Here is a 22848-nt window from a genome sequence, read left to right as displayed (position 1 = left end):
TAGGGAGGAGAACAAAACACCCTTTATAAGGGTGTGGAAACCTTCCCCTAGTAGACACGTTTTAAAGCCTTGAGGGGAAACCCGAAAGAGAAAGTCCAAAGAGAACGATATCTGTTAGCGGTAGATCTGGGCCGTTACAAATGGTATCAGAGCCAGACACCGGACTATGTGCTAGCGAGGAGGCTATTCCCCAAAGGGGTAGACACAAGACGATGTGCTAGTAAGGACTCTGGCCCTAAAGGAGGTGGATTTAGTGGGGGTCCCACATCGATTGGAAAAAGAAAAGAGTGTCAGCTAGTACTCTAGGCCTCGAAGGGGTGGATTGTGATGTCCCACATTAGTTGGGGAGGAGAACAAAACACTAAGGGTGTGGAAACTTTCCACCAACATATGCATTTTAAAGCCTTGAGGAGAAGTCCGAAAGGGAAAGCCCAAAGCCGACAATATCTGCTAGCGGTGGATTTGGGCCGTTACACTCACTCAGATGAAGAAGGGTTAGGAAAAGCCCAAAGTCGACAATATCGGCTAGCTGTGGATCTGTGCCGTTATACTCACTCAGATTTTCTATGAAATTTTTTAGTTTAACTCTTTATTAAAAAAGAAAATAATTAAAAAATGTTGCCTAGAAAGAATTAAGAGTCTTAAAGGAAAATCCCATTCAAATATCTCACAGTAATCGAAGATATACCGAGATCTCACGTGCCCCACAAGCAAACGAATCGGTACCAAATGTGCTAAGCATAATAAGCCAAGTATTATCCTCTTCTCGAATCTGAAGGTCTAATCTGGTTAATTTTTCTGAAAGTTATATGTATTTTGTTGCGAAATTGTCACCCAACTTCTCTGAATCTTTTGATTTAGTCTCTACATTCTGTAAAATGTAAATGAGCTCCCAGTTTTCCTCGAGTTTTCATCTCTTGTTAGTGAGTTAGGGTTCTTCAATCTACATGCAGTTTGTGCGGTAGAGGTATGTGGTTGTTTTTAGTTTTTTCTTTTCATTATCGGTAATGTGGGTTTGCGGCATAGATTAGGGCTTCTGGGTATGTCGCTAACGGGGTCTTTTTTGTAAGTCAGTCTGATTTAGTAAAATTCATTCCGCATTGTGACTATTTTTTGCATTGCATGGTTCGTTTGAAGCATATGCATAAGCTTTTCCTTTTGTAATCTGGTTCTCCATGGCAGTAGTTGCATAGTTCTTTGCTTTGGTAAATCTTTTTGGAATAAAATTTTGTGGCTATGCAATCTGGTTCAAATGAATGCTGCTGTTAAACTGTATGTTGAATTCAGAATATCACTTCCAACTTGATTTTCTTTTTTACAAATTCTATTTAGAATGAGCACTGTCAAAATTTTGAAGCTTTGTTGAATTCTTCTTTTTTCTTGACACTCCGAGTGAGTCTTGAGAAAATGATAAGCCCGTTCAATGAAGTAAATACTGTAAAAGCTTTGAAGCTAAAGGAAATTGCATTTAATTCAACTATTTGAAGCTGAAGCTTTTAGATTACTCACTTCTAATGTAAATGTTTTTTTACGCAGTAATTGGAAGTATGGTAAAGGACACTCGATCTAGTGTCAAAGCGAGTAATGAGGAAAACAGCAATCTAAAAGGGAAGCAAAATGGTGATAAGGTCACGACAAGAGCAGGTTCTACAACGCCTGATACATCTTCTTTAAGAAGGTCTGCAAGAGACACATCATTGAAGAAAAAGATTGATGCAACTCCTCCCAAATCTAGAAAATCTGAGCGTCTTGACAACAAACCATCTAGCACTCCTCAAGATAAAAAGAAACATGGTACCCTTGAAAATCAGAATGAGGTTAATTCGGTTAGAAGATCTGAGAGGGGTAAAAAACAGTCTTCATCTACTTCTTCAAGATCTATATCTAAGAAATCAGTTAAAAGCTCAGGCTCAACAAATATGAAGGGAAAAAAGGAAAAGAAAGAGAAAAGTATTCAACAATCGAGTCATGGAACTAGAGAGGCTGGAAAATCAGCAAAACAAGACATGGTTTCCACAAATGCCAGAAGTAAGAGAATGGATGCTCGTGCTTATAGGGCATTGTTCAGGGAAAAGCTTAAGAAGGCTAATTCATCTGGTACCTTAATTGTCTTCTCCTTTTTTGTATTTCTTCCTCCATGGACATCCCCATTTCACATTTGGTCCATATTATTCTTTTTTAGAGTGATAATGGTTCACTTACTATCAATTGGTCGATTTACTTCTATACGCATGCAAATATAGTCATTAAAATCTTGCATGATAACCATTTTTTTTTTTTTTTTATAATTATTATATATATATATGTATGTATATATATATTATTGTCTTATACCTTTTAAAGATATATTAAAAATCCAAACAAAATTTTGAAAACGAAAAAAGTAATTCTTAAAAGCTTGTTTTTGTTTTTGTATGTAGAATTTAGATAAGAATTCTAATGTTTTCTCAAAAATGGTGAAAACTATAAATTCATGTAAGGAAATAATCAAAACTTACAAAAACATAAAACTAATCACAAAATTGTTATCAAATGCCTAAGTAAATTACTAGAATCCAGTTCTCATTACCATATTATTTCTATCTTAATTACTTGTGCAAATTTAATTAATTCATAATTATTCCTTATGCTATTTTAACAAGTTGATGATTATGTCTTCTTATCTTTCTTCTCCTTCAGTCGTAGTCCATCGAGAGCGGAAAAAGATTCCAAAAAAAAACACTCATGGTGGTAGCCATAGTTGCAAGGAAGACTTGAATGAGAGCAATAAGTGCAATGAGAAGAGTGGAGAATTGAAAATCAAATGTCTAGAGGAATCCTGTACTAGAGCTTTGGAGGACTCTAAGGAGACGATAACTAAAGAATTGAGAAGCAAATGTCTAGATGAACCTTCTACTAGAACTTTGGAGGGCCCTAATGAGACTAATAGTAAAATTTCCAAGGAAGTGGTGGAAAATGACACTGCATTAGATTTCCAACTGCCAAGCCAGAAGTCCTTCGAGGAAGAATTGCTGACTGAACTATCAAATGAAGATAGTGATAGTGTAGATGCAGTTATCAGTGCAACTAAGAAATTGAAAACATTAGAGAGAAACAATTCTATACCTGGAGAAAAGATGGTTGATGACCATACTGACTCAGATGGGGAATGTAAATTAATTTCTTTGAAAAGAAAAAGAAGCATGGAGAACCTGGATTCTAATGCCTTGGTGAGGAATGAAAGTGAAAAAACGTGCTCTTCACCGGCTAGATCTGTTCAATCATTATCATCTCTATCTGGACAAAGTGACGAAGTTGAGACATGTGGCAACTGTTTGAAGAGACAAAGGTACTAGTCTTGATCATGTTAGTATCAAGTATTTGTAGCAATTCATAGCACCATGGAGTACTTATTGAACATGAAGTCCATCTATACGACAAAAATGTTATTGGCCATTACCCATCAATCACTCATCACTAAGCAATAGGAGATGCCAATATGTTATTGAATTGCGAATGATAAGGATAATCCAGATGTAGAATTGAATATCTGGTTTGCCATATTAGTTGTAGTGTTGTCAAAATTTTACTAATGGGGAGTGGAAGTATGTTTGTAATAACAAAAAATATAAGCATAGATGGTATGCATTATGACTATGAACCTATTTATTCCTTTGGATTAGTGACCCTTTCTGTTAGTAATTGGACTCCTCTTGCTTGGCTATTTTTAAAGAACACTTGATTTTATTTATTTATTTATTTATTTATTTTTAAGAACACTGTAAGCCTTTGGATGCCAGACTTGAATACCTGGTTTTCCGTATTAATTTTAGTGTTGTCAAAATGATACTGATAGGGAATGGAAGTATTTTTTGTAATAAAAAGATGGAAATCGTAGATAGTATGCATTATGATTTTGACCTATTTATCCCTGTGGATTGGAGACTCTTCCTGTTAGTAGTTGGACTCCTCATGTTGGGCTGTTCTTAAAGAAAGCTTGGTTTCTTTTAGAAAAAAATTGGATGCCACATTTTCATTAAGTGGAGGCAGAATGAAAGGGGTATATAGTTCCAATCATGTTGGACCTGTCCACTTATTTGGGCACATTTGGATTCATCACACTGGGTATAAACTGAGTTCACTTTTTCCTCCTATAACCTTTCTTTTATTTTGTCCAATTGGAAATGTTTATTAGAACTCCTTTAGATATGAGCTTTTATCTCTCCTTTTTTCACATCAATGAAATTATCTTTTAAAAAAAACTTTAGTTACCAGTGACACATTTGATGTGTTCTTCATTGTTACATATTGCAGGGTTGACAATAATTCATCGAAGGACTTCTGCTCTTGTGTGGAAATTGACCAGCAGAACGGAAAAACATTCATTGAAATGGTTTGTTTGTTCTTTCTCTTTCTTCATTTGTTGTCATTCTTCTTCTTATTGGTTTTTTTTTTTTCACCTTCTTCACATTCATTCTTCTTCTAATTGGGATATTCATTGCATTGCAGGGCTGGTTTAACCAGTTTTTATTTATTTATTCTTTTTACCATATGATAGGACGGGAATCCCCTATAACCCTGCATCATCATCCTCTTGTTTTTCTTACTGAATCATATCTCGATGAATAATAACTCCTTTTCTGTTGAAAGGAGATTTAATTTTTTGATTGATAGAATTTACCGTGTCCTCTTGCTTAAAAAGCGTTGAAGATAACACTATATTGAACTGATCATGAATGTTTTGTTTTTGGTTTATTGTCGTAGGATAGAGGGGAACCCATGAGCAATGTCATCACAGATCCTGCTGGAAATTGTGTTTGGTGTAAGCTAGAAAAAGCATCATGTGACATTGACCCAAATGCATGTCTCACCTGCAAAGTTGGAGGAAAGCTCTTGTGGGTACTATTTTATTGGTTTATTATTTTGCTTTTTTGAATATTTTTTACATGAAGGCAATCTGGATGGAGGGATTTTAATTTGTTGTTGAATTTGACAAGGAAAGGTATGATTGTTTAAAGAAACCTTGCATAAAGGATGGACGGGAAACAAAATCAACTAGCCTTCCACCCTGTTGGAAATATTTCTTAGATCTCAAGTTAACAAGGCTAACAAAGACATTAAAATGAACTCTAATCCCAATGCCCCTTGGGAAGCTTTTATATTTCATTAGTTTTATTTATTTTTCTCTCTCCCCCCTTGGAATTTTGTATCTTGGAGCAATAGTTTCTTTTCATTAATTCAATGAAAAGTTTCGTTTCTCATTAAAAATATCCTTAGCAACAAAGTGGTGTCTTCCAAAATCTATTTCTTTCTACCCAAAAGCTCTAAATGATCATCTATAAATTATCACGTTTTCTATATAAGAAAAACCCCTACAACTTCATTCCCCGTTTTTTTTTTACAACTATCTCCATCTAATATTGTCTAATCTTCGACTTTGTCCATTCCTCCTGTTGTGTTACCATGCAATCTGTTCTAAAATGAAATATATTGAAACTTCAGTTATCATGCTGATTGGTTTCAATGTGTGTATCTTTTCTCGCATTTACTTTAAGATGCTGTGAAGGAAAAGAATGCAGAAGAAGCTTCCATCTTTCTTGTCTCGATCCTCCCTTGGACGATGTTCCTCTTGGAGTTTGGCATTGTCCACTGTGCATTCGAAGGAAGATCAAGTTTGGGGTCCATGCTGTGTCAAAGGGTGTAGAGTCTGTATGGGATACAAGAGAAACAGAGATATCAAATGCTGATGGTACGATTGCTAAATAATTCAATCTTTCACATCTAATATTAATAGCTTGTAGATGTTCAAAATACTGTGTTACCATGTTACTTTTATGGTTGTTGCTTTAACCTTCAGGTCTATGACCTTTCCAGCTTTTCCTTATATATTTATATCATAAATATATAATTCTCTTCAGATTCTTTGTTATCTGTTGTTATCTTCAAGGGTTGCAAAGGCAGAAACAATATTTTGTGAAATTTAAAGATCTTGCTCATGCTCATAATTGTTGGTTATCGGAGAGTGAATTGCCTTTGGAAGCCTCAAGCCTTATTTCAAGATTCAACAGAAGAAATCAGGTTAGGATTTGTTCTTTCTAAAAGTTGATGTGTTGTTCAATTTGACGTTAGTCCTCTCATTGCTTGATATCATGGAATTTAATGTAGCAAAAATTAAATTAAGAAAATTTATTGATATCATGGAATTTAATGTAGCAAAAATTAAATTAAGAAAATTTAAGTATTAGAAATCTACAAGGTAATAACATTAAGTATGATCGATCTAAAAAACCAATAGTAGCTTGAGAGAAAGATGAATAGATGATACCTTTCCCTCACACTCTTTCTTTAAAGTATAATATCTCTTGTACTGTTTTACCACTATGGTTTCTTCTATCATGTGGAACTTAAATACTCAAGTCAAAAGAGAAGATAGAAGTAAGTTTTTGTGTAATTTTGCGGGAAAAGGAACCCTTTTTATAGTTGAAAATTGCAAGAAATGAAATTTTAGGGTGACATTTAAAGTTCTTATGGCTGGGTAAAGGGAGGAATTTTATCTACGATATTGACCTACTTGTCCAGTTAACTCCTTTTGTGAAGGACAGTATTGAAAATGGATCCAAGTATGGCCCATGGCAAATAGTTTATTTTTGGAAATTAATGATGTTATTTTATTTTTTATTTATTACAATGGATATTCTCCACTGTGATTGCACTTTTTCTTTCAGTATTCAAGGTGGAAGCAAGTGTGGGCTGTTCCACAGCGTTTGTTACAGAAAAGATTGTTGATTTCTTCTAAGCTATGTGAGGAGCATGATAGGGAAGTTTCTGGGGCTGAATTGAATTGCCAATATGAGTGGCTTGTTAAATGGCGAGGCTTTGATTACAAATGTGCAACATGGGAGTTGGAAAGTGCTTCATTTTTAAGTTCACCTGATGGTCAAGATCTCATGGAAGACTATGAAAGACGCTGTGAAAAGGCCAAGTTTGCTTCCAATGTCTCAGAAATGGATGAGGTACATTCAGAAAAGTTAGTACTTTTATGATCAGCCATCTTCATGGCTGTCAGCTAAAAAAAAATTGTTTGCTTATTCTACTGCCTCAGAACCCTGCATGAACAAGTGATGTGGTTTCTTAAATAGTATATTTGTTTCAGTCGATGAAAATTTGTTGTTGTAAGCGGTTAACTCTAGCTTGGGGCAAGTTAGTATTTTGTCACTTTCCTCGTTAAATGACCTTGGTTAGCTGGAGTGTTTTTATTCTGTACTTGGCCTGGATTAGGGCTTGTCTCCTAGTGTCATCCTTTCCCTTGGATGTCAGTTGACTAGTCCATTTTATGAACTTGGAATGTTTGTGCCTTTTAATGCTCTCAGCACTATTTGTATTTTTCTCCCTCTCCCCCCGGTGCTGTTAACTTGGTTATTTTCGTTTTATTCTTACCTAGTTTTTAGAGTGGTTGAAAAATTGGTCATTTTTGGGCATTGTAGCAAATTTATTCCTGATTTTATTTGATTTTAGATTTGGACACCATTTGGGACAACCACGAGTTTTTCAGTTCTCCTTAACTAGAGAGGTGTAGAATCATTTTTATTTTTCATGATCGGATTTTTTTTTATTAATTTAACATTTAATTTTTGGTCTTAATCCTCTGCTTTCTATTTCATTTTTTTTCAGTATTATTGTATTTCTTTTTCTTAAATAAGAAAAAAGCTCCCTTTTGGTTACTTTTAAATTGTGTACTTTTTTTTCTAAAATAAAATATTAGATATTTTGTCCTTATTCTATTTATATCCTGATGATTTTTTCTGGTTACTCTAGAGGTTCTTTGACATACGCTTCTCAGTATGGGGAAACTATGCTTGATGCTTTTCTATGGTCCTTGGTCTTACCAAACCCCATATATGAGTTACATGATTCGGTTTTTGTGGGGGCATCCTTACAAGGGTGGACAAATGACTTTATGGCTTGCTTTCTCAAGAAAAGAAAAAAAAAAAAAAGTGATACTCTTGCTTTTATGCCATTGGAAAATCCATGTCTCTGTGGTGTTCTATTTTTTTTTGATATATATGTAGCTTAATGATGTTTTTCTACCATTTGCAGATACTGGAGAGGAAAAGAACTACTGTGGTTAATCTATCACAGTTTACAGATAGAGATACATGTGGCTTTAATGATAATTATGTAAATTATGTCACCAAGCTTTGTGAATTTTGGCAGGAGGGAAAAAATGCTGTTGTGATTGATAATCAGGTGAGATTACACAGCAATAATGCATTGTGGGCAGCAAAGTAAATTATATTGCAGTTTACTTGATATCATTTTTGAAGGTGTTATCCTTTAATAGTTTTCATCATTGCAGTTTACTTGATATCATTACTAGTATGATTCAGAATAACCCTAATTTTTAGACTTGCATACCAGCTGCAGTTTAAACAGGGTAAATGGGAAGTATTACAGTTTGAGTTTTAGGTCTAGTTATGGCTCTATATTATATTTCAGCTTGGTTAGGGTCTGTTGGGAATACTGAATATTCCTGTTATCCACCGAGAAAAATGTAACGGGGTCCATAAAATGAACATTATTGCAATTACTCAGTATCTAGCATTGTTGCTTGAACCAGTTGGCCATTGATTTATTTATTTATTTATTATTATTATTTTTTTATATATCTGTGAGTGTGAGCCAGCTTTCTGCACCTCAGCTATTCTCATAGGACAATCGCCTGACCCTACTTTCTTTAGTTACCAAGGTATTTAGTATTATATTAAATTTAGGTAGGTGGCGCTACCATGGCTTAAATTCATTTCTTCTAAACCCTTTAATTTTTACATAACCCTTCTTGACCACTAGGCCAACCCATGCTGGTTAGTTGGCCGTTGTTTTGGATGGTAAAATCTTTAATGCTTCTCCTAAGATTATTGAGGATTCGAAGACAAATAAGATGAGGGCATTGATTGGGAGAAAGCATTGGACAAAGTGGATCGGGACTTCCTAGATGCCATCCCCAAAACAAAAGGCTTCTGAACACTTTGGAGGAAATGAATCTATGGATGCATCTCTAGTGAAAATTATTCCATCATAGTTAACAAGAAGGATCGTGTCATTCAGAGGGTAAGCTTTTTCTATGGATGGGCTTCAAACAGAGTGCAAAACTTTATTTATTTGTTGGAAGACAGAGGGGAGGATCCTTTCTTCTCCAGAGGATATTTTCATAGAAACAGTGGGATACTTCTTTAATCTTTATACGGTCTTAGAAGGAAACTGTTCTATTTTGGACAACATTGGTTGGGGCCCTATGAATGAGGACTGGAGTAGAATAGAGGGTCCATTTGAAAAAGAGGAGATTCTTAAGGCTATTAAAGATCTGAGAATCTTGAAGTCCCATCTCTGAAAGCAGCTTGGGACATCTTGAAATATGACCAAGTAGGGTAAGATTTTTCTTTTGGGAGTGGTATTATTAACAGCACAAATGAGACATATGCTTGCCTTATCCTAAAGAAGGATAAAGCCTCAATGGTTTATAACTGTAGTCCAACGAGAAGTTTATGACATATGCTTGCCTTATACTAGAAAACTTTGTATAAGGAACACCAACGAGAAGTTTGATCTTGATGAACTCAAAACGATCAAAACTTCTACCCTGTGGAGAAACTTAATTCGAAGAATATTTGGTTTTTGTGGGAAGGGATGGACAGCAAAGCATTTCACCGGTCAAATCAGCTAGGTTTGGTCCTAAAATTTAATAACATGTCTCTTATAACATGCATCCAAGTATACTACAAGCACAACTTAATCTGAATCCCGATGTGCTTCTTCTTTGGTATGTTTGACACTTTAATTGTCGGCTTGAGCCCTTAAAAAGTTTCAAGTTTCTTCAAACTCCTCAAATATGCCTTAGATCGAGTCAAGAAAATAAAATTGGTGAAAATGGCTAGAAACTTGACCGTTGACCGTATGGTTATCTTCCCCATTTAGCATGTGCACCTTTTGCTTTCCTTCCTTTTTTCCGTTCCTTTTCTTTTTCCAGAAAATTTCTATCTCACCGTGCCACTTTATTCCTTCCATTTTGGGTATTTGGTTGCTCAATTCAAGTTGCTTCCTTTAGCAAACTTGTAAATCTACAGTCCAAGAACACAATGGGACAAGTTTCATAAATTTTTGTTCTCAATCTCCTTCTACACCCTTCCTCGGCTCACAAATTCAACTTCAATATTGTGGAACTCTTCCTACGAGTCTATAGAAACAAGAATCTGCAAAATCCATCCACAATCATGGATGAAATTGTTCGATAACGGCTCAGTTTAAACCCACAACTTACCTCTGTTCTTCGCAAATCGATTCTCTTCCTCAGCGTTGCATCTGTTCTTGTTTCCTTCACCTCTCACTTGCTCAGAACTTCCTCCATGAAATGCCCACTCATCCGAGTTAAATTGCTTCATGTCACGAATTCGAGTTTGCATATGCACTGGTGAGTATGGGTTTTACTCCAACCGTCAACGTAGGTCCTTCTTCCCTCGAATTAACCCTTAGATCACCTCTTAAACATCCCAAGCTTGCCAGATATGTAGAAAATGGCCGAAAATAGTCATTTTAGCCATTTCCCCACGTCTTCCCCTTCCTCTAGCAGCTTTGCCGCTGGCCAGAGTACTCTCGACGGCCTCTATATATATATTTTTTAATTCAATTTTTCCTTTTATTTTATGTATAAAATTTGGGTATTTTATTATCTTTTATGATATTTAACGGATAATTTTAATAAATCATGTGGTATTTGTTTTCTTGTATGTTTTCATTTGTCAACCTACTATATATTTTGGCATATAAGTAGTTGAAAGAGCCTGATCTAAGAGGCTATATTTTGTTAATTGATGACTAGTGCTTCTATTCTCTTATTTGTAGTAGCATTCTTCTATTGGATTCTTCTGATTTGTTCATTTCTTTAGTTATATTTGCAATGTGATTATGATAGTTGATATTCACTTCAGGATCGCATGGTGAAGGTTATTGCATTCATTTTAACTTTGCGGCCTGATGTCCTTCGGCCCTTTCTCATCATCTCAACTTCCACTGCACTTGGTTCCTGGGATGATGAGTTATTGCGCTATGCACCGTCTTTCAGTGCTGTAGTTTACAAGGGAAACAAAAATGTACGAAAAAACATAAGAGACCTAGAGTTTTACCAGGGAAATCGCCCGTTGTTTCAAGCTCTTATTTGCTCCCCAGAAGTAATGATGGAGGTAACACTTTGCCCCTGTAGTTAATTTATTTTTGATAAATTATTGGATTCTTGTGAAATGGTTTTGTTCCCATCGAATTATATGGCTTGGATGGTTGATCAGATTCCTTCCAACAATGATAACTACTTCATTTACTTTAGGCAATATTTAGTCATAATTTTTGCTCGACTATTATTTTGGATAATATGCTATAAAAGCTTTGGAATTTCATTCAACATCATACTTCTCTGCAGGATATAGATGTGTTAGACTGTATAAACTGGGAAGTAATAGTTGTTGATGAGTGTCAACGCCCAACAATTTCTTCACATTTTGAGAAAATGAAGTTTCTAAACGCAGATATGTGGCTTCTTGTTCTAGCTGATCAGCTAAAGGTTTGTTCTCGTGAGTGCTTTATTATATTAACTCCTAACCATTTGATTTATAGTTTACACCCATACTTTTTGACTTTGCAGGATATCAAAGATGATTATCATAATCTTCTCTCTCTACTTGAGGGAAATAACCAAGTTCAAAGTGATAATACTTTGAAGACCAATGATGGCGATAACATCAGCAAACTGAAGGAAAGATTATTATATCATACTGCTTATACCTGCACCTCTAAATTTGTTGAGTATTGGGTTCCTGCACGTATATCAAATGTGCAACTTGAGCTTTACTGTGCCACCCTACTTTCTAATGCTGGATTGCTTGTCTCATCATTCAAAAGTGATCTGCTTGACAACATCCATGAAATGCTCGTTTCAACTCGGAAGGTTTATTCTTGAACTCTTACATCATTTTGCACTCGAAACAGTGAAAATGTCTATTTTAATGCTCCCTACCTTTTTCATTGAATGGGATATTATTTTCTCATTGAAATTAAGGGGAAAAGATCAGCTAGCTATCATTGTGAGTTATTTTATTTGTATATTCTGCTGTGTTATTTATTTTTATTTTATTGGAAGACAACTTTCATTATGATATATAAAAGGAAAAAAATAAAGAAACATATTGTTGACCCGATTGCCCTAATGGTCAATAAGGGGCCATGTAAATAGTTAGCTTAGAGGGTAATAAGGTTAAATCATGGTGGCCACATACCTAAGATTTAATATTTTACAAGTTTATTTGAAAACTAAATATAATATAATCAAGTTGTTTTTCCTCAAGAATAGTCGAAATAGTGGAAGCTGTCTCGAATGCTCACATGTATAATATAATCAAGATTTAATATTTTACAAGTTTATTTGAAAACTAAATATAATATAATCAAGCCTGTATTTGCTTGCAATAATCACCCTCCATAAAGCATGTGGCTTATTCGTAAATCTCCATCCCCGTTTGGCAATGAGGTTCAAGTTTCTGCCTCTAAAATTACCAACTCCCAGACCTCATTTGCCAATGGGGAAGGAGGCAGTCTTCCAATTGACCAAAAATACTGGCAGTATCTTTAGTTTCCCCCTTTCATCAAGAAGTCGCAAATGTATAAAATAACTTTTAATACCTTTGTATGAAGAAGAGCTCCAAGATGCTGCAAAAAGTTTTATCATCGCAAATCTTCCCTCGCAAAAATTTTCTGTCTTCCAAGATATGCATATTCCATTATTTTTTTTTTCATTCTTATTCTATCTTGTTCTTATATGATTTAAGATATATATATATATATATATATATTGTGTAGATTTCTGTTTAAATTTTCTCTTGTTGTCATGTTGACTGAATGGACTGAAAAACTACATACTTGTTTGTGTCTTAGCCTTGAATCTGTTTATTCCTAGTGATATTTCTGATAAGAAAGGGAGAAATGGCTCTAATGTCATGTATGGGATCTTGACAGTGTTGTAATCATCCCTATATTCTGGAACCTTCAATGGGACATGTGATCACCAAGGGGCATCCAGAAGTGGATTACTTGGATATTGGAATAAAAGCAAGTGGTAAGCTACAACTCCTTGATGCAATGCTAAGGGAGATGAAAAAAAAAGGCTCGAGAGTCCTAATTCTTTTCCAGGTAAGTCCTATGGTTGAATTGGTAATTTTTGTTTTTGAGGTTAATAGCTTTTGAGATAGGTGCTTATTAATATATCTGAAGGGATGGAATGTGGATTCAGGCTTATTATTATTATTATTTTTTATTTAAAAAAAAAAAGAGACTGATCTGGCATTGAACTTACTTAATGCACGAGTTTAGATGACCATTGGATTGTATTATTATGATTGAAACTGTAATCAAAATGAACAGTTTTTATTAGTTAAGTGAAGGATCGCTAACAAGAGCCAGGATAGTAATATGGTACAATTCTGGTGTACGGAGAACAGATTTGTCAGAGACTTTGAACGATACTACTCCTGGAGGGAGTGAATTAAAAAAAAAAAGAAAAAAAGAAGCAAAATTAAGGAGTTATTAGAATCTTCTAATTTATGCAAATAATCCTGCAAAGAGAAACGGAGAGTAATTTAGAAAGAGAATACCATTGCAAAACTTACAATCTAGCCATTAAAAACCGTTTTAGACCATTTGATAATCAATCTGGTTTTATATTTTTCGTTTTCCTGTTTTCTATTTTTTAGAAAATGAGAGAGAGAGAGAGACGAATTTTTTTATACAATGGGAGTTCGATACATCACGTTTTTTGAGATTTAGTTCACCTTCAGATGGATACAGTTTTCATTCTACACAATAAAATTTTTATTTGTCTGGGTCTAAAATTAAGTGCTTAAATCAATATTTTTGTTTCAAGATTTCCCCCTCCCTCCCATTATTTTCTTATCTGTGGATTTGTTAAGTGGTATAATTCATTTTATATTTTTGTGAGGGAAATTTTATGTGGAAATATTCAATTGCAGTCAATTTGTGGATCTGGAAGGGACACCATTGGTGATATTTTAGATGACTTTTTGCGTCAGAGGTTTGGGATTGATTCTTATGAACGCATTGATGGGGGTCTTATTTATTCCAAAAAGCAAGCTGCTCTAAACAAATTTAACAACCTAGAGAGTGGAAGATTTTTGTTTCTGCTAGAAGTTCGAGCATGCCTCCCAAGTATTAAACTTTCGTCAGTTGACAGCATTATCATTTATGATAGTGACTGGACCCTAATGAATGATTTAAGAGCACTTCAGAGGATAACACTTGATTCTCAGTTGGAGCAGATAAAAATTTTCCGCTTATATTCATCTTGTACTGTTGAAGAAAAGGTTCTTATGCTGTCCTTGCAAAATAAAACTTTGGAGGGCAATTTACAGAACATCAGCTGGAGTTGTGCTAATATGCTGCTAATGTGGGGAGCATCTAATTTATTCGCCGACTTAGATAAGTTCCTTGACAAGGATAAAACTGCAGATTCCTTATCAGATACAGCACTTTTGGAAGAAGTGGTAAATGATTTAGTTTTACTTATTTCACAAAATGCCAGAAGCACAGACGAAATTGATTCCCATGTCATATTAAAAGTTCAACAGATTGAAGGAGTCTATTGTGCACACTCTCCAATTCTAGGTCAGTCAAAAATGCCATCAACAGAAGAGCAACCTCTCATATTTTGGTCTAAGCTGCTTGATGGAAAGCACCCGAAATGGAAATATTCTTCAGATAGATCTTTAAGGAACCGGAAAAGGGTTCAACAGTTTGATGATTCATCATACAAATCTAAATTGGAGATTGAGGAATCTTTGAGGAAACGTAAAAAGGTGTCAAATAGCAATGTAAAAGTTGCACAAGATGAAAACTTAACTAACAAGGAAAAAGAAGGTATGAGTATCTGAAATCTTAAATTATTTTTGCGTATACTTTCTAGGCTTTTCTTTGGGGCTTTATCGTGTTGTCTGTCTGCTAGAAAAGATAATTTTACAGCATTCTTACTTTCCTATTTCCGGCATTTCTAAACTTCTTTATCGTGTGCAGATACTTCTGAAGCTCCAAAACATACATGTCAAAATTCAACTAGTTTAGCTGCTTGTGAGGATGATTCATATATTGAGAATCATCTGTCCAACTCATCTTTGACAGCTAATGATATCTTGAAAATTCTTGACTATAAGTCAGTTGGATTTGATGCAATAAGAAAGCTGATTGATCTACGAAAGAGTCTCCATCATCTTTTGAAGCCTGAAATATCTCAGTTATGCCAGATTTTGAAATTTCCAGTATGGGTCTAATTACCTTCTTTATTTGTCTAAATCTATCTATGCATTTTATATCGTAGATGCCGACCCTCTTCAAGACAGCAGTATATTTTTCTCTTTTCCTTCTACAACATAGCCACATCAGTAAATGTAGTCAGATCTACGTTAATATTGCATTTTACATGTGAGATAGCTATGGTCATTGATATTGCTGTTAGTTTGTTAGTTTACCATGCTACTATCTTAATTAATGTCAAAGATACAACTCACGGAGGGGGAGAGAAAAAAAAAAGAGTTATGAAAAGTAAATGCCTTAATATTCATACAAATATCTTGCAACACAAAATTATAAAATAGGTTAGAAAGAGAACACCATCGAGAAGGTTCTTTGTAAGATAGATTCTCATTGATGGTCGCAAGTTGTATGGTGGAGGACTCAAGGATGGATATAAAACACAACTATCCTTTTCTATTTTCACCAGCAGGGAGGATGAGTTTATTTAAACCTCTATTGCCCCGAGCTTGGCTATTTCAGAATATTCAGGGAGTTGAGATTCCCTGATGAACTTTTGGTTTTGGGAGTGGGCAGCAGAATAACCTATGGAGGATTCCTTTCTAGTTAAAGGGAAAAGGTACGGTCTTTGGAAGCCTCTGTAATGCCAGATGCTTTGTCCACCATTTTTATTGCCTGTCAATGGAAAAGTTGTCCAGTCAATTGAGAAGGAGAGTTTAGTGGGTCATTGATTCATGGGAGGATAGGTGCTGGATCGTAGGACTGAGTTGCTGGCAGGTCAGGAAAGGGGGCACGCAAAAGGCACTGGGGAGGTAGAGAGGGGGAAACGGAGTATATCTTCTATCTAGGCATGACTGCCCAAGGGTTCTGTAATTTCCCGCTAGGCCTTGTCATTTTGGATTGAATCTGTTTTTTTCTGTATATCTTGGTGTTTGGTTTCTTATATTCATTTTTTTTTTTTTTTTTTTTTTGGTACACTCTTTTGTAACCTTTCAAGTTTTGTTTTCCATGGAAGAAAAAAGGAAAAAAGAGGAAGAAGAAAACATGACTAAGGAATTAATAACTAAATTGACAAGAATAAGTAATGTACTTCGTGAAGGATGAGAATGTGCTTTTGTGGTGAATGGGTTTCTTTTGGTATTTTATCTGTAGACATCAATTTTTCTATGTTAGCTCATCTGTAACAACTGTTGACACGTCTTATTTCAATTCAGGAACATGTCGAACGTGAGGTTGAAAAGTTTTTTGAGTATATAATGAATAATCATCACATCATTACGGAGCCAGCAACCACTACATTACTCCAGGCTTTTCAGCTATCTCTGGTTATTTTTCTTTCTCCCATTTACTCTGCCACAAATCCACAACCCCACCCCCCAGTAATTAATATGCTTGAAATTCTTCCTGCATGGGTTCATTATATCAAGCATGCCTGATTGAAGTGTGGAGTTTTGTAAATTTTTACATGCAGCTCTAAAGTCTTGTGACTTTGAGTTTGCTGTCCTTTTAGTAGCGATGTTTAATTCCACATGCACAGCCATCTATTGAGATTTTGAATGTGACTTGTCTTCTGAGCAAGGCAAATCAACAGCTTGTAGAGTTAGTATAAAATACTAAAAAAATTGTTACAGAATATAAAATTGATAAACATTGAATTGGGAGTCTTCTTTATCTCTCACATACTTGTGAGCCATGCATGTCGATAAACAAACTAAATTATTAATTATGCTTGTTGTTCATGCTTTCTTCAATACTTTCTGAAATATTTATATTTTTTTTGGATGTGTATTGTAGTGCTGGACTGCAGCTTCCATGCTTGAATACAAAATTGACCATAAAGAATCATTGGCACTTGCGAAGAAGCATCTTAATTTTGATTGCCATAGACAAGAAGTATACTTGCTTTATTCAAGATTGAGATGTCTCAAGAAAATATTCTTCAAACGCTTGGAGTATTACAAGGTCCCTGAATCTTCATTAACTTATGAATCCCCGTACAATGTATTGTCTGACAATGAGTTCCAGAAAGCTGTAGTAACAAGTATTAATAGAATACAGAAAACTTGTCGCAAGAAATTTGAAAAACTTAAGCAGAAGCAACAAGAAGAAAGAGATGAATTTGACAGGACATGTGATGATGAGAAATCACAGATGGAGAGACAGTTTCAGATGGAGTCAGCTGTTATTCGTTCTTGTTTTCATAATAGTCTTTTAACGAGGAATAGTAAGCTTCAGATATTAGAAAATGAATATTTAAAAAAGCTTGAGGAGTACAAATGTCAGATGGAGATACGGTGTAAGAAACTTGAGGAAGAGCATAATGATGAAACAAATAAGATGATTGCAATGGAGGCTCATTGGGTTGATACATTGACATCCTGGCTCCAGGTTGAATTATTAAGCAAACGAATTTTAAATAAGACTAAGCAGAGCCAGAACAGTTTGCCGGTAACTGAGATTTTCCATGGTCTCGGAGTTGATGCAACTGTTTGTGATCATCTGCCTGAAGAGAGTAAGAGTAATGCTCTTCATAATGTCTCAGGGACTGGGAAGGGAATATCTGAAATTCCAGGATCTGTTTCTTGTGAAGCTATCATCTGCAGTAATGCTGTTGAAAAATGTTCTCTTCAAACTATAAAAAATGGTGAGACTGCAGCTTTAGATACCATGGGTTCTCAAGGACCATCTGCTACTGAGTTTGACAATCACAACAGGATAACTAGCTCAAATGGCATTGAAAGGAATTTAACCTCTGAGGACCCTTCTTATGTAGGAAAAGAGCCTGAGGGAGTCATATTGAGCAATCTAGATAAAGAGATTTCTACAGATGGGTCGAATCATAGATGTTCTGTTGGTGCTGTTGACGTTGCATCTGTACATCTGCCAACATCAGAGGAACAGATCTCCCATTCTGATAAAGAGGCCCCTCAAAAGCTTATTGAAGTTGTTGATCTTATCGAAGGTTCAAAGAGAGTTCATACAGTACCTTTGCTGCCTTTTGCAGAGGGAGGTGGAAATGGGGTCATCAGGAATCCTGGGAATGAAGTTCCAAGTGGAACATGTAGTCTTCGCAATTCCGATTCATTTGTGGATGCTTACACAGATCCAGAAACATCTCCCCGTGGGTTGAATTTGCCAATCAGGGAGGTTGAAAGGGTACCTGAGAGTGTTAATTTAGATGTTAGAGAGAATATCTCTGCTAGTCAATCTGCATCTCAAGAATTAATTCCAACCAGTGAGATTGAAAGATTACGTGAGACTGTTAATTTAGTAGATGTTAGGGAGAACATCTCTGCTAGTCAATCTGCATCTCAAGAATTAATTCCAATTAAATCAATGGTAAGAACATCTGAAATAGACATTTCATCAGCAATGAATGCAAGTGCTTCATGTGAAGCATTTGAGGTTGATTGCAGCAACAGTGAGAATGATGGTGAGGATCTTAGTGAACCAGTCAATCCTTGTGTGATAGAAGATACGATTGGTAATACCGACCCTGATGTCCATTCCCTTGACCTGTCTGTCACTTCATCTCCTCTAGAGCTTGCTGTTACACCTACTGCCCAAGGCAATTGTTCTCTGCTGTTTAATCAGGTAAGTATTTAAGTTTCCGTGATATACTTATTTGCAGGAACACTTTCAAATATTTTTCACTTTCATATATATATATATATATATAGATATAGATATAGATATAGATATAATCAGATGAAGCCCTTTGTAGGCATGTACTCATATTCCTTTTTCTTAGAATCAACACGAATTCACTTTCGACTTCCTATACCTTATTTTGTTTTTGAATATGTACTCTGTGCAGGCAGCACATGACGAAATCAATCAAGAGTCTTCATCTACTGGGTTCATGGATGGCATTATACAAGCGACTGAAATAGCTAATACTAATGGGGATTCTGAAGCTCCAACTTTATATGTTGCCGATCAATATAGTCAGGAAGAACATGAGGAAATGAATCTACAATCTCCATGCACTGGATCCATAGATGATATTATGCAAGCCAATGCAATGGTGAATACTAATGGGGACACCGAAGCTCCAATTTCATATGTTGCCAATCAATCTATCCAGGGAGCACAAACGATAGAGCCTCAAACACCAATGGTGCCACTAGCAACGAATTCATCTGTTGGTTTGTCTCATACTGATTTATCTTCAGTTGGTGGAACGGAAAATCAAATGAATAGGGAAAACCATTCCTTTTATCAGCTTGCTCAGACAACAAACCAACCAATTGAAATCCCTGTTCAGTCCATTGACGAAGTCTTGTTACAACCTGTGACATGTACTGCACCACATTCTACTCCTAATGTTGCCTTCAGTGAAACAAGAATGTCCTTTCTGGACACAAGAACCCTATCGGCTAATTTTGATATTAGTAATGGTCTGATGCAAACAACGCAGCCTTCAGTATCACAAACGCCTTGTTTATTGCACATTGATCCACTTGAAAAAGAATTGGAAAAATTGCGCAAGGAAATAGATATAAACATGGATATGCATACCAAAAGGGTTAGTTTCTCCCAGTTCTCTCCCATACCGTTAAAGTGCCTGTTTGTTTCTTCTACTTTTATTTTATCTTTAATTTATTATTATTATTTTGGAGAAGTGCCTGTTGTACAGATGATTAACATTGGCGTACACTCAGCATAGAAAATTCTCTTTGGTGCAGAAACTGCATCTGAAATCTGAATGTGAGAAGGAAATTGAGGAGGTTACTGCTCAAATCCAGAAGAAGTATGAAACTAAGCTGCAAGAGTCTGAGACTGAGTTTGATCTTAGGAAGAAGGACCTTGATGTGAATTACAGTAAGGTTTTGATGAATAAGATCTTGGCTGAGGCTTTCAGGTGGAAATACAATGATTCTAGGACATGTGGTAAGTGGTCGATGCTGGTTTTGATTTGTTCAATGAATATCACTTATATTTCTTATCTGCTAGCATCATCTTGTTTATTTGTTTGGTTACTATCATTTTTATTAGTCTATTAATCCTGCTTCTACTAATAGAGAAGGGTCTAATCGTGCTACCTTTACTATATTTTGTGCTGCTAGCTCAAAGAGATAATATCCATATCCATGGAATTGTTAAATGTTAGACCAAAGGATTTGTATAAATATTGTGAGCTATCCACAAATGGTTATCATAATGTTAAGCTGTGTAAGCAATGGTAGCAAATTAACCTGTGCAATGTATATACCATATTTATAAACAGCTAATTATTTGTTGGATGTATTATACAATCTAATCTATAATTTCCCCAGTTCCTAGGTACACAATTTAGAAAGAGTAATTTATGAATTATTAATAGTTTAAAATATTACTCCAAACCTAAAAATGGAAAAACTTTTCAATTTTCATATATATCAACAATGTTATAGTTCGTACTTCTATAATTATGTAGTTCCTTTTTTCTTTCTTTTCTATATTACCATCTAATATTTACATCGTTTTCATGTAATGTAGCTTCTTGGTCTGTAAATTTGCTCAACTATTCTGACGTCCTCAAAATTCTACTATTATTTGTCGCAGATTCTGGTCCCAGTCTTGCACCACCGATGCTTCAGCAACTTCATCTGCAAAATTTACCAGGGCCTTCTTTGGTAGTCCGGCCATCTTTCACTCCGGCTATAGTTAGTTCTCATACATTCAATGCACCTTCTATTAATATGCAAAGGATGGCAACGGCAGTAAATCCGTCGACCAACTTACCTTCCTCTAGCCCAAGTACAGCTTCCACATCAATGCACGTTCACCATACGTCCACTCATTTCTCGAGCAGTCCTATGAGACCACCACATATTGGCTCCATCTCTTCTCCCACTGGAAACCCACAAGTCGGTAGTGTTATTCGTGCCCCAGCTCCTCATTTGCAACCCTTCAGACCTACATCAGCTCCCCATTTGCAACCCTTCAGACCTACATCATCAATTTCAGCAGCCAATCCTCGTGGTATCTCTACTCAACATGGACCAAGCAATCCTTCTACAATCCCTCCCTCATTTCCTCAGCGTCCACCTCGACCATCTGTCGCTGCACCACATCAATCCATTCCATTGAATAGATCTTATCGCCCTGATAGTTTGGAACAGTTACCTACTTTTTCTAATACGGCCTTGTCTGCACTAGACTTGCTGATGGACATGAACAATCGTGCTGGTGTGAACTTTCCACAAAATTTTCCTCCGCCAGCAGCAGATGTAACCTTGACTGCACCCCAGCCTGTCCCGCTAGTTAGTACAGGTAGCACGCAGGTTAATGCAGTCAATACCACTGGAGATTCAGATGTTGTCTACTTGTCTGACGACGACTAACCAACACGACAAAAGGTACATTTCTGACTTCCAGAGGTCCTTATAACTTGGGGTTTGCTTACATAACTAAGGGGAAATGCAAAATTACGTATCTGAAACCTTTGAAATATTGTAGAGATACATACATGGCTCTCAACTTCAAATGTGTATAATGTAAATATTCATTTGCCCATGTCTACCAGTTAGGTGGTGGTCAGGTTTTGGATACTATTCGGCAGTTTAGAACAGATAAATTGGCTTTTTTCTTGCATCATTTTTTCCTCATCTTTGAGTAGACCCCAATGTGCATTACATGAAAAGGGAAGAAAATTGACCTTGATTCCCGAAGATAGGATTTCAACTGTGTTACTGATCAGATTGTTAAGAGTGCTTCAGCATTTCGACTTGTAAACAGTTTAGTAGACATGTTAACTTAATTGACAAATTGCTTTGATGCTTGGCTCTGTATTTTGATTACTGGTCGAGTACGACAAGGTGGCTCCAATATGTTCCAAAAGCACTGTTGTATTATGATCTTGACTCAATACTTTTTGCAAAGAGGCTAGAATCCATTACTAGAATAAGACTAAATCTTGCAGAACCATATTGAATTTTGATATCCTTGTTCACCAATTACATTTTCTAGTCAAATCCAGTTAGCCATGTTTCTCTAAATATCCTATTGTGGAATTTTCAATTTCCTCCTATTGAACAGAGCATTGATGATGAGTACCTACACAAGAAAATAATCATTATACATATATATATACAATGGAAGAGAAATTTCTTTTGAAAAGCTGATCTTATGGTGTCTTTTGGAAATCCAACACAAATTTGTATCCAAATTTCTTTTTAGAACAGTTGATTTAAAACAAACAAGTATATGTTTAGGCATTTTTTCTTTTAATTTTCCTGTTTAAAAGGTTTTAATGTGACTTGGGTGGACACAAAGGGGTGTGCCAGCAAGGTGGATTGTGATATCTAACATCGGTTGGGGAGTTTAACGAGAACGAAAAGGTATATTTATTCACTGTATGTATCTGTTGGTGTATAAAGGAGTAGATGGATTGGCTGAAAGTTGTGGGCAGTAGTCAAAAACTGTTGGCATATCATAATGCGTCTATCCATCTAAACCGACAAGGATTCTGCCATTAAATTACAGTCAAATCAGTTTAAGTCAAAAAGCACTAAAATCCACAGCACT

At 35.6% G+C, this 22848-nt stretch overlaps 1 protein-coding gene across 5 annotated transcripts; it reads left to right on the top strand.

Moving 5' to 3' along the window:
* The first annotated feature begins 672 nt into the window (after positions 1 to 672).
* Positions 673 to 22221, top strand: LOC111493379 (helicase protein MOM1). Of its 5 annotated transcripts, none has more exons than XM_023143067.1 (20): positions 673 to 778; positions 1537 to 2097; positions 2680 to 3328; positions 4294 to 4372; positions 4744 to 4874; positions 5535 to 5728; positions 5927 to 6057; positions 6705 to 6992; positions 8077 to 8226; positions 10962 to 11213; positions 11447 to 11587; positions 11669 to 11971; positions 13036 to 13209; positions 14046 to 14949; positions 15103 to 15344; positions 16551 to 16661; positions 17131 to 18930; positions 19154 to 19864; positions 20025 to 20229; positions 20884 to 22221. In XM_023143067.1, the coding sequence occupies exons 2-20, from the start codon at positions 1548 to 1550 to the stop codon at positions 21663 to 21665; spliced, it is 7797 nt and encodes a 2598-aa protein (XP_022998835.1). In that variant the 5' UTR covers positions 673 to 778; positions 1537 to 1547; the 3' UTR covers positions 21666 to 22221. The 5 variants fall into 5 exon arrangements, with proteins under 5 accessions (XP_022998835.1, XP_022998834.1, XP_022998836.1 ...); XM_023143066.1 differs by having other exon boundaries at positions 694 to 967; XM_023143068.1 differs by lacking the exons at positions 673 to 778; positions 1537 to 2097; positions 2680 to 3328 and having other exon boundaries at positions 4749 to 4874.
* The last annotated feature ends 627 nt before the right edge of the window (positions 22222 to 22848 follow it).

Source organism: Cucurbita maxima, unplaced genomic scaffold, assembly GCF_002738345.1.
Source record: "Cucurbita maxima cultivar Rimu unplaced genomic scaffold, Cmax_1.0 Cma_Scf00018, whole genome shotgun sequence".
Taxonomy (NCBI): Eukaryota; Viridiplantae; Streptophyta; class Magnoliopsida; order Cucurbitales; family Cucurbitaceae; genus Cucurbita; species Cucurbita maxima.
This window is presented reverse-complemented; position numbering and strand designations above follow the sequence as displayed.

Coding starts and splice junctions, on each gene's coding strand:
- LOC111493379 (XM_023143067.1), top strand. CDS start 1,548: ATGGTAAAGGACACTCGATCTAGTGTCAAAGCGAGTAATGAGGAAAAC. Junction 3,329..4,293: donor AACTGTTTGAAGAGACAAAG/GTACTAGTCTTG, acceptor TACATATTGCAG/GGTTGACAATAATTCATCGA. Junction 20,230..20,883: donor CAATGATTCTAGGACATGTG/GTAAGTGGTCGA, acceptor TATTTGTCGCAG/ATTCTGGTCCCAGTCTTGCA.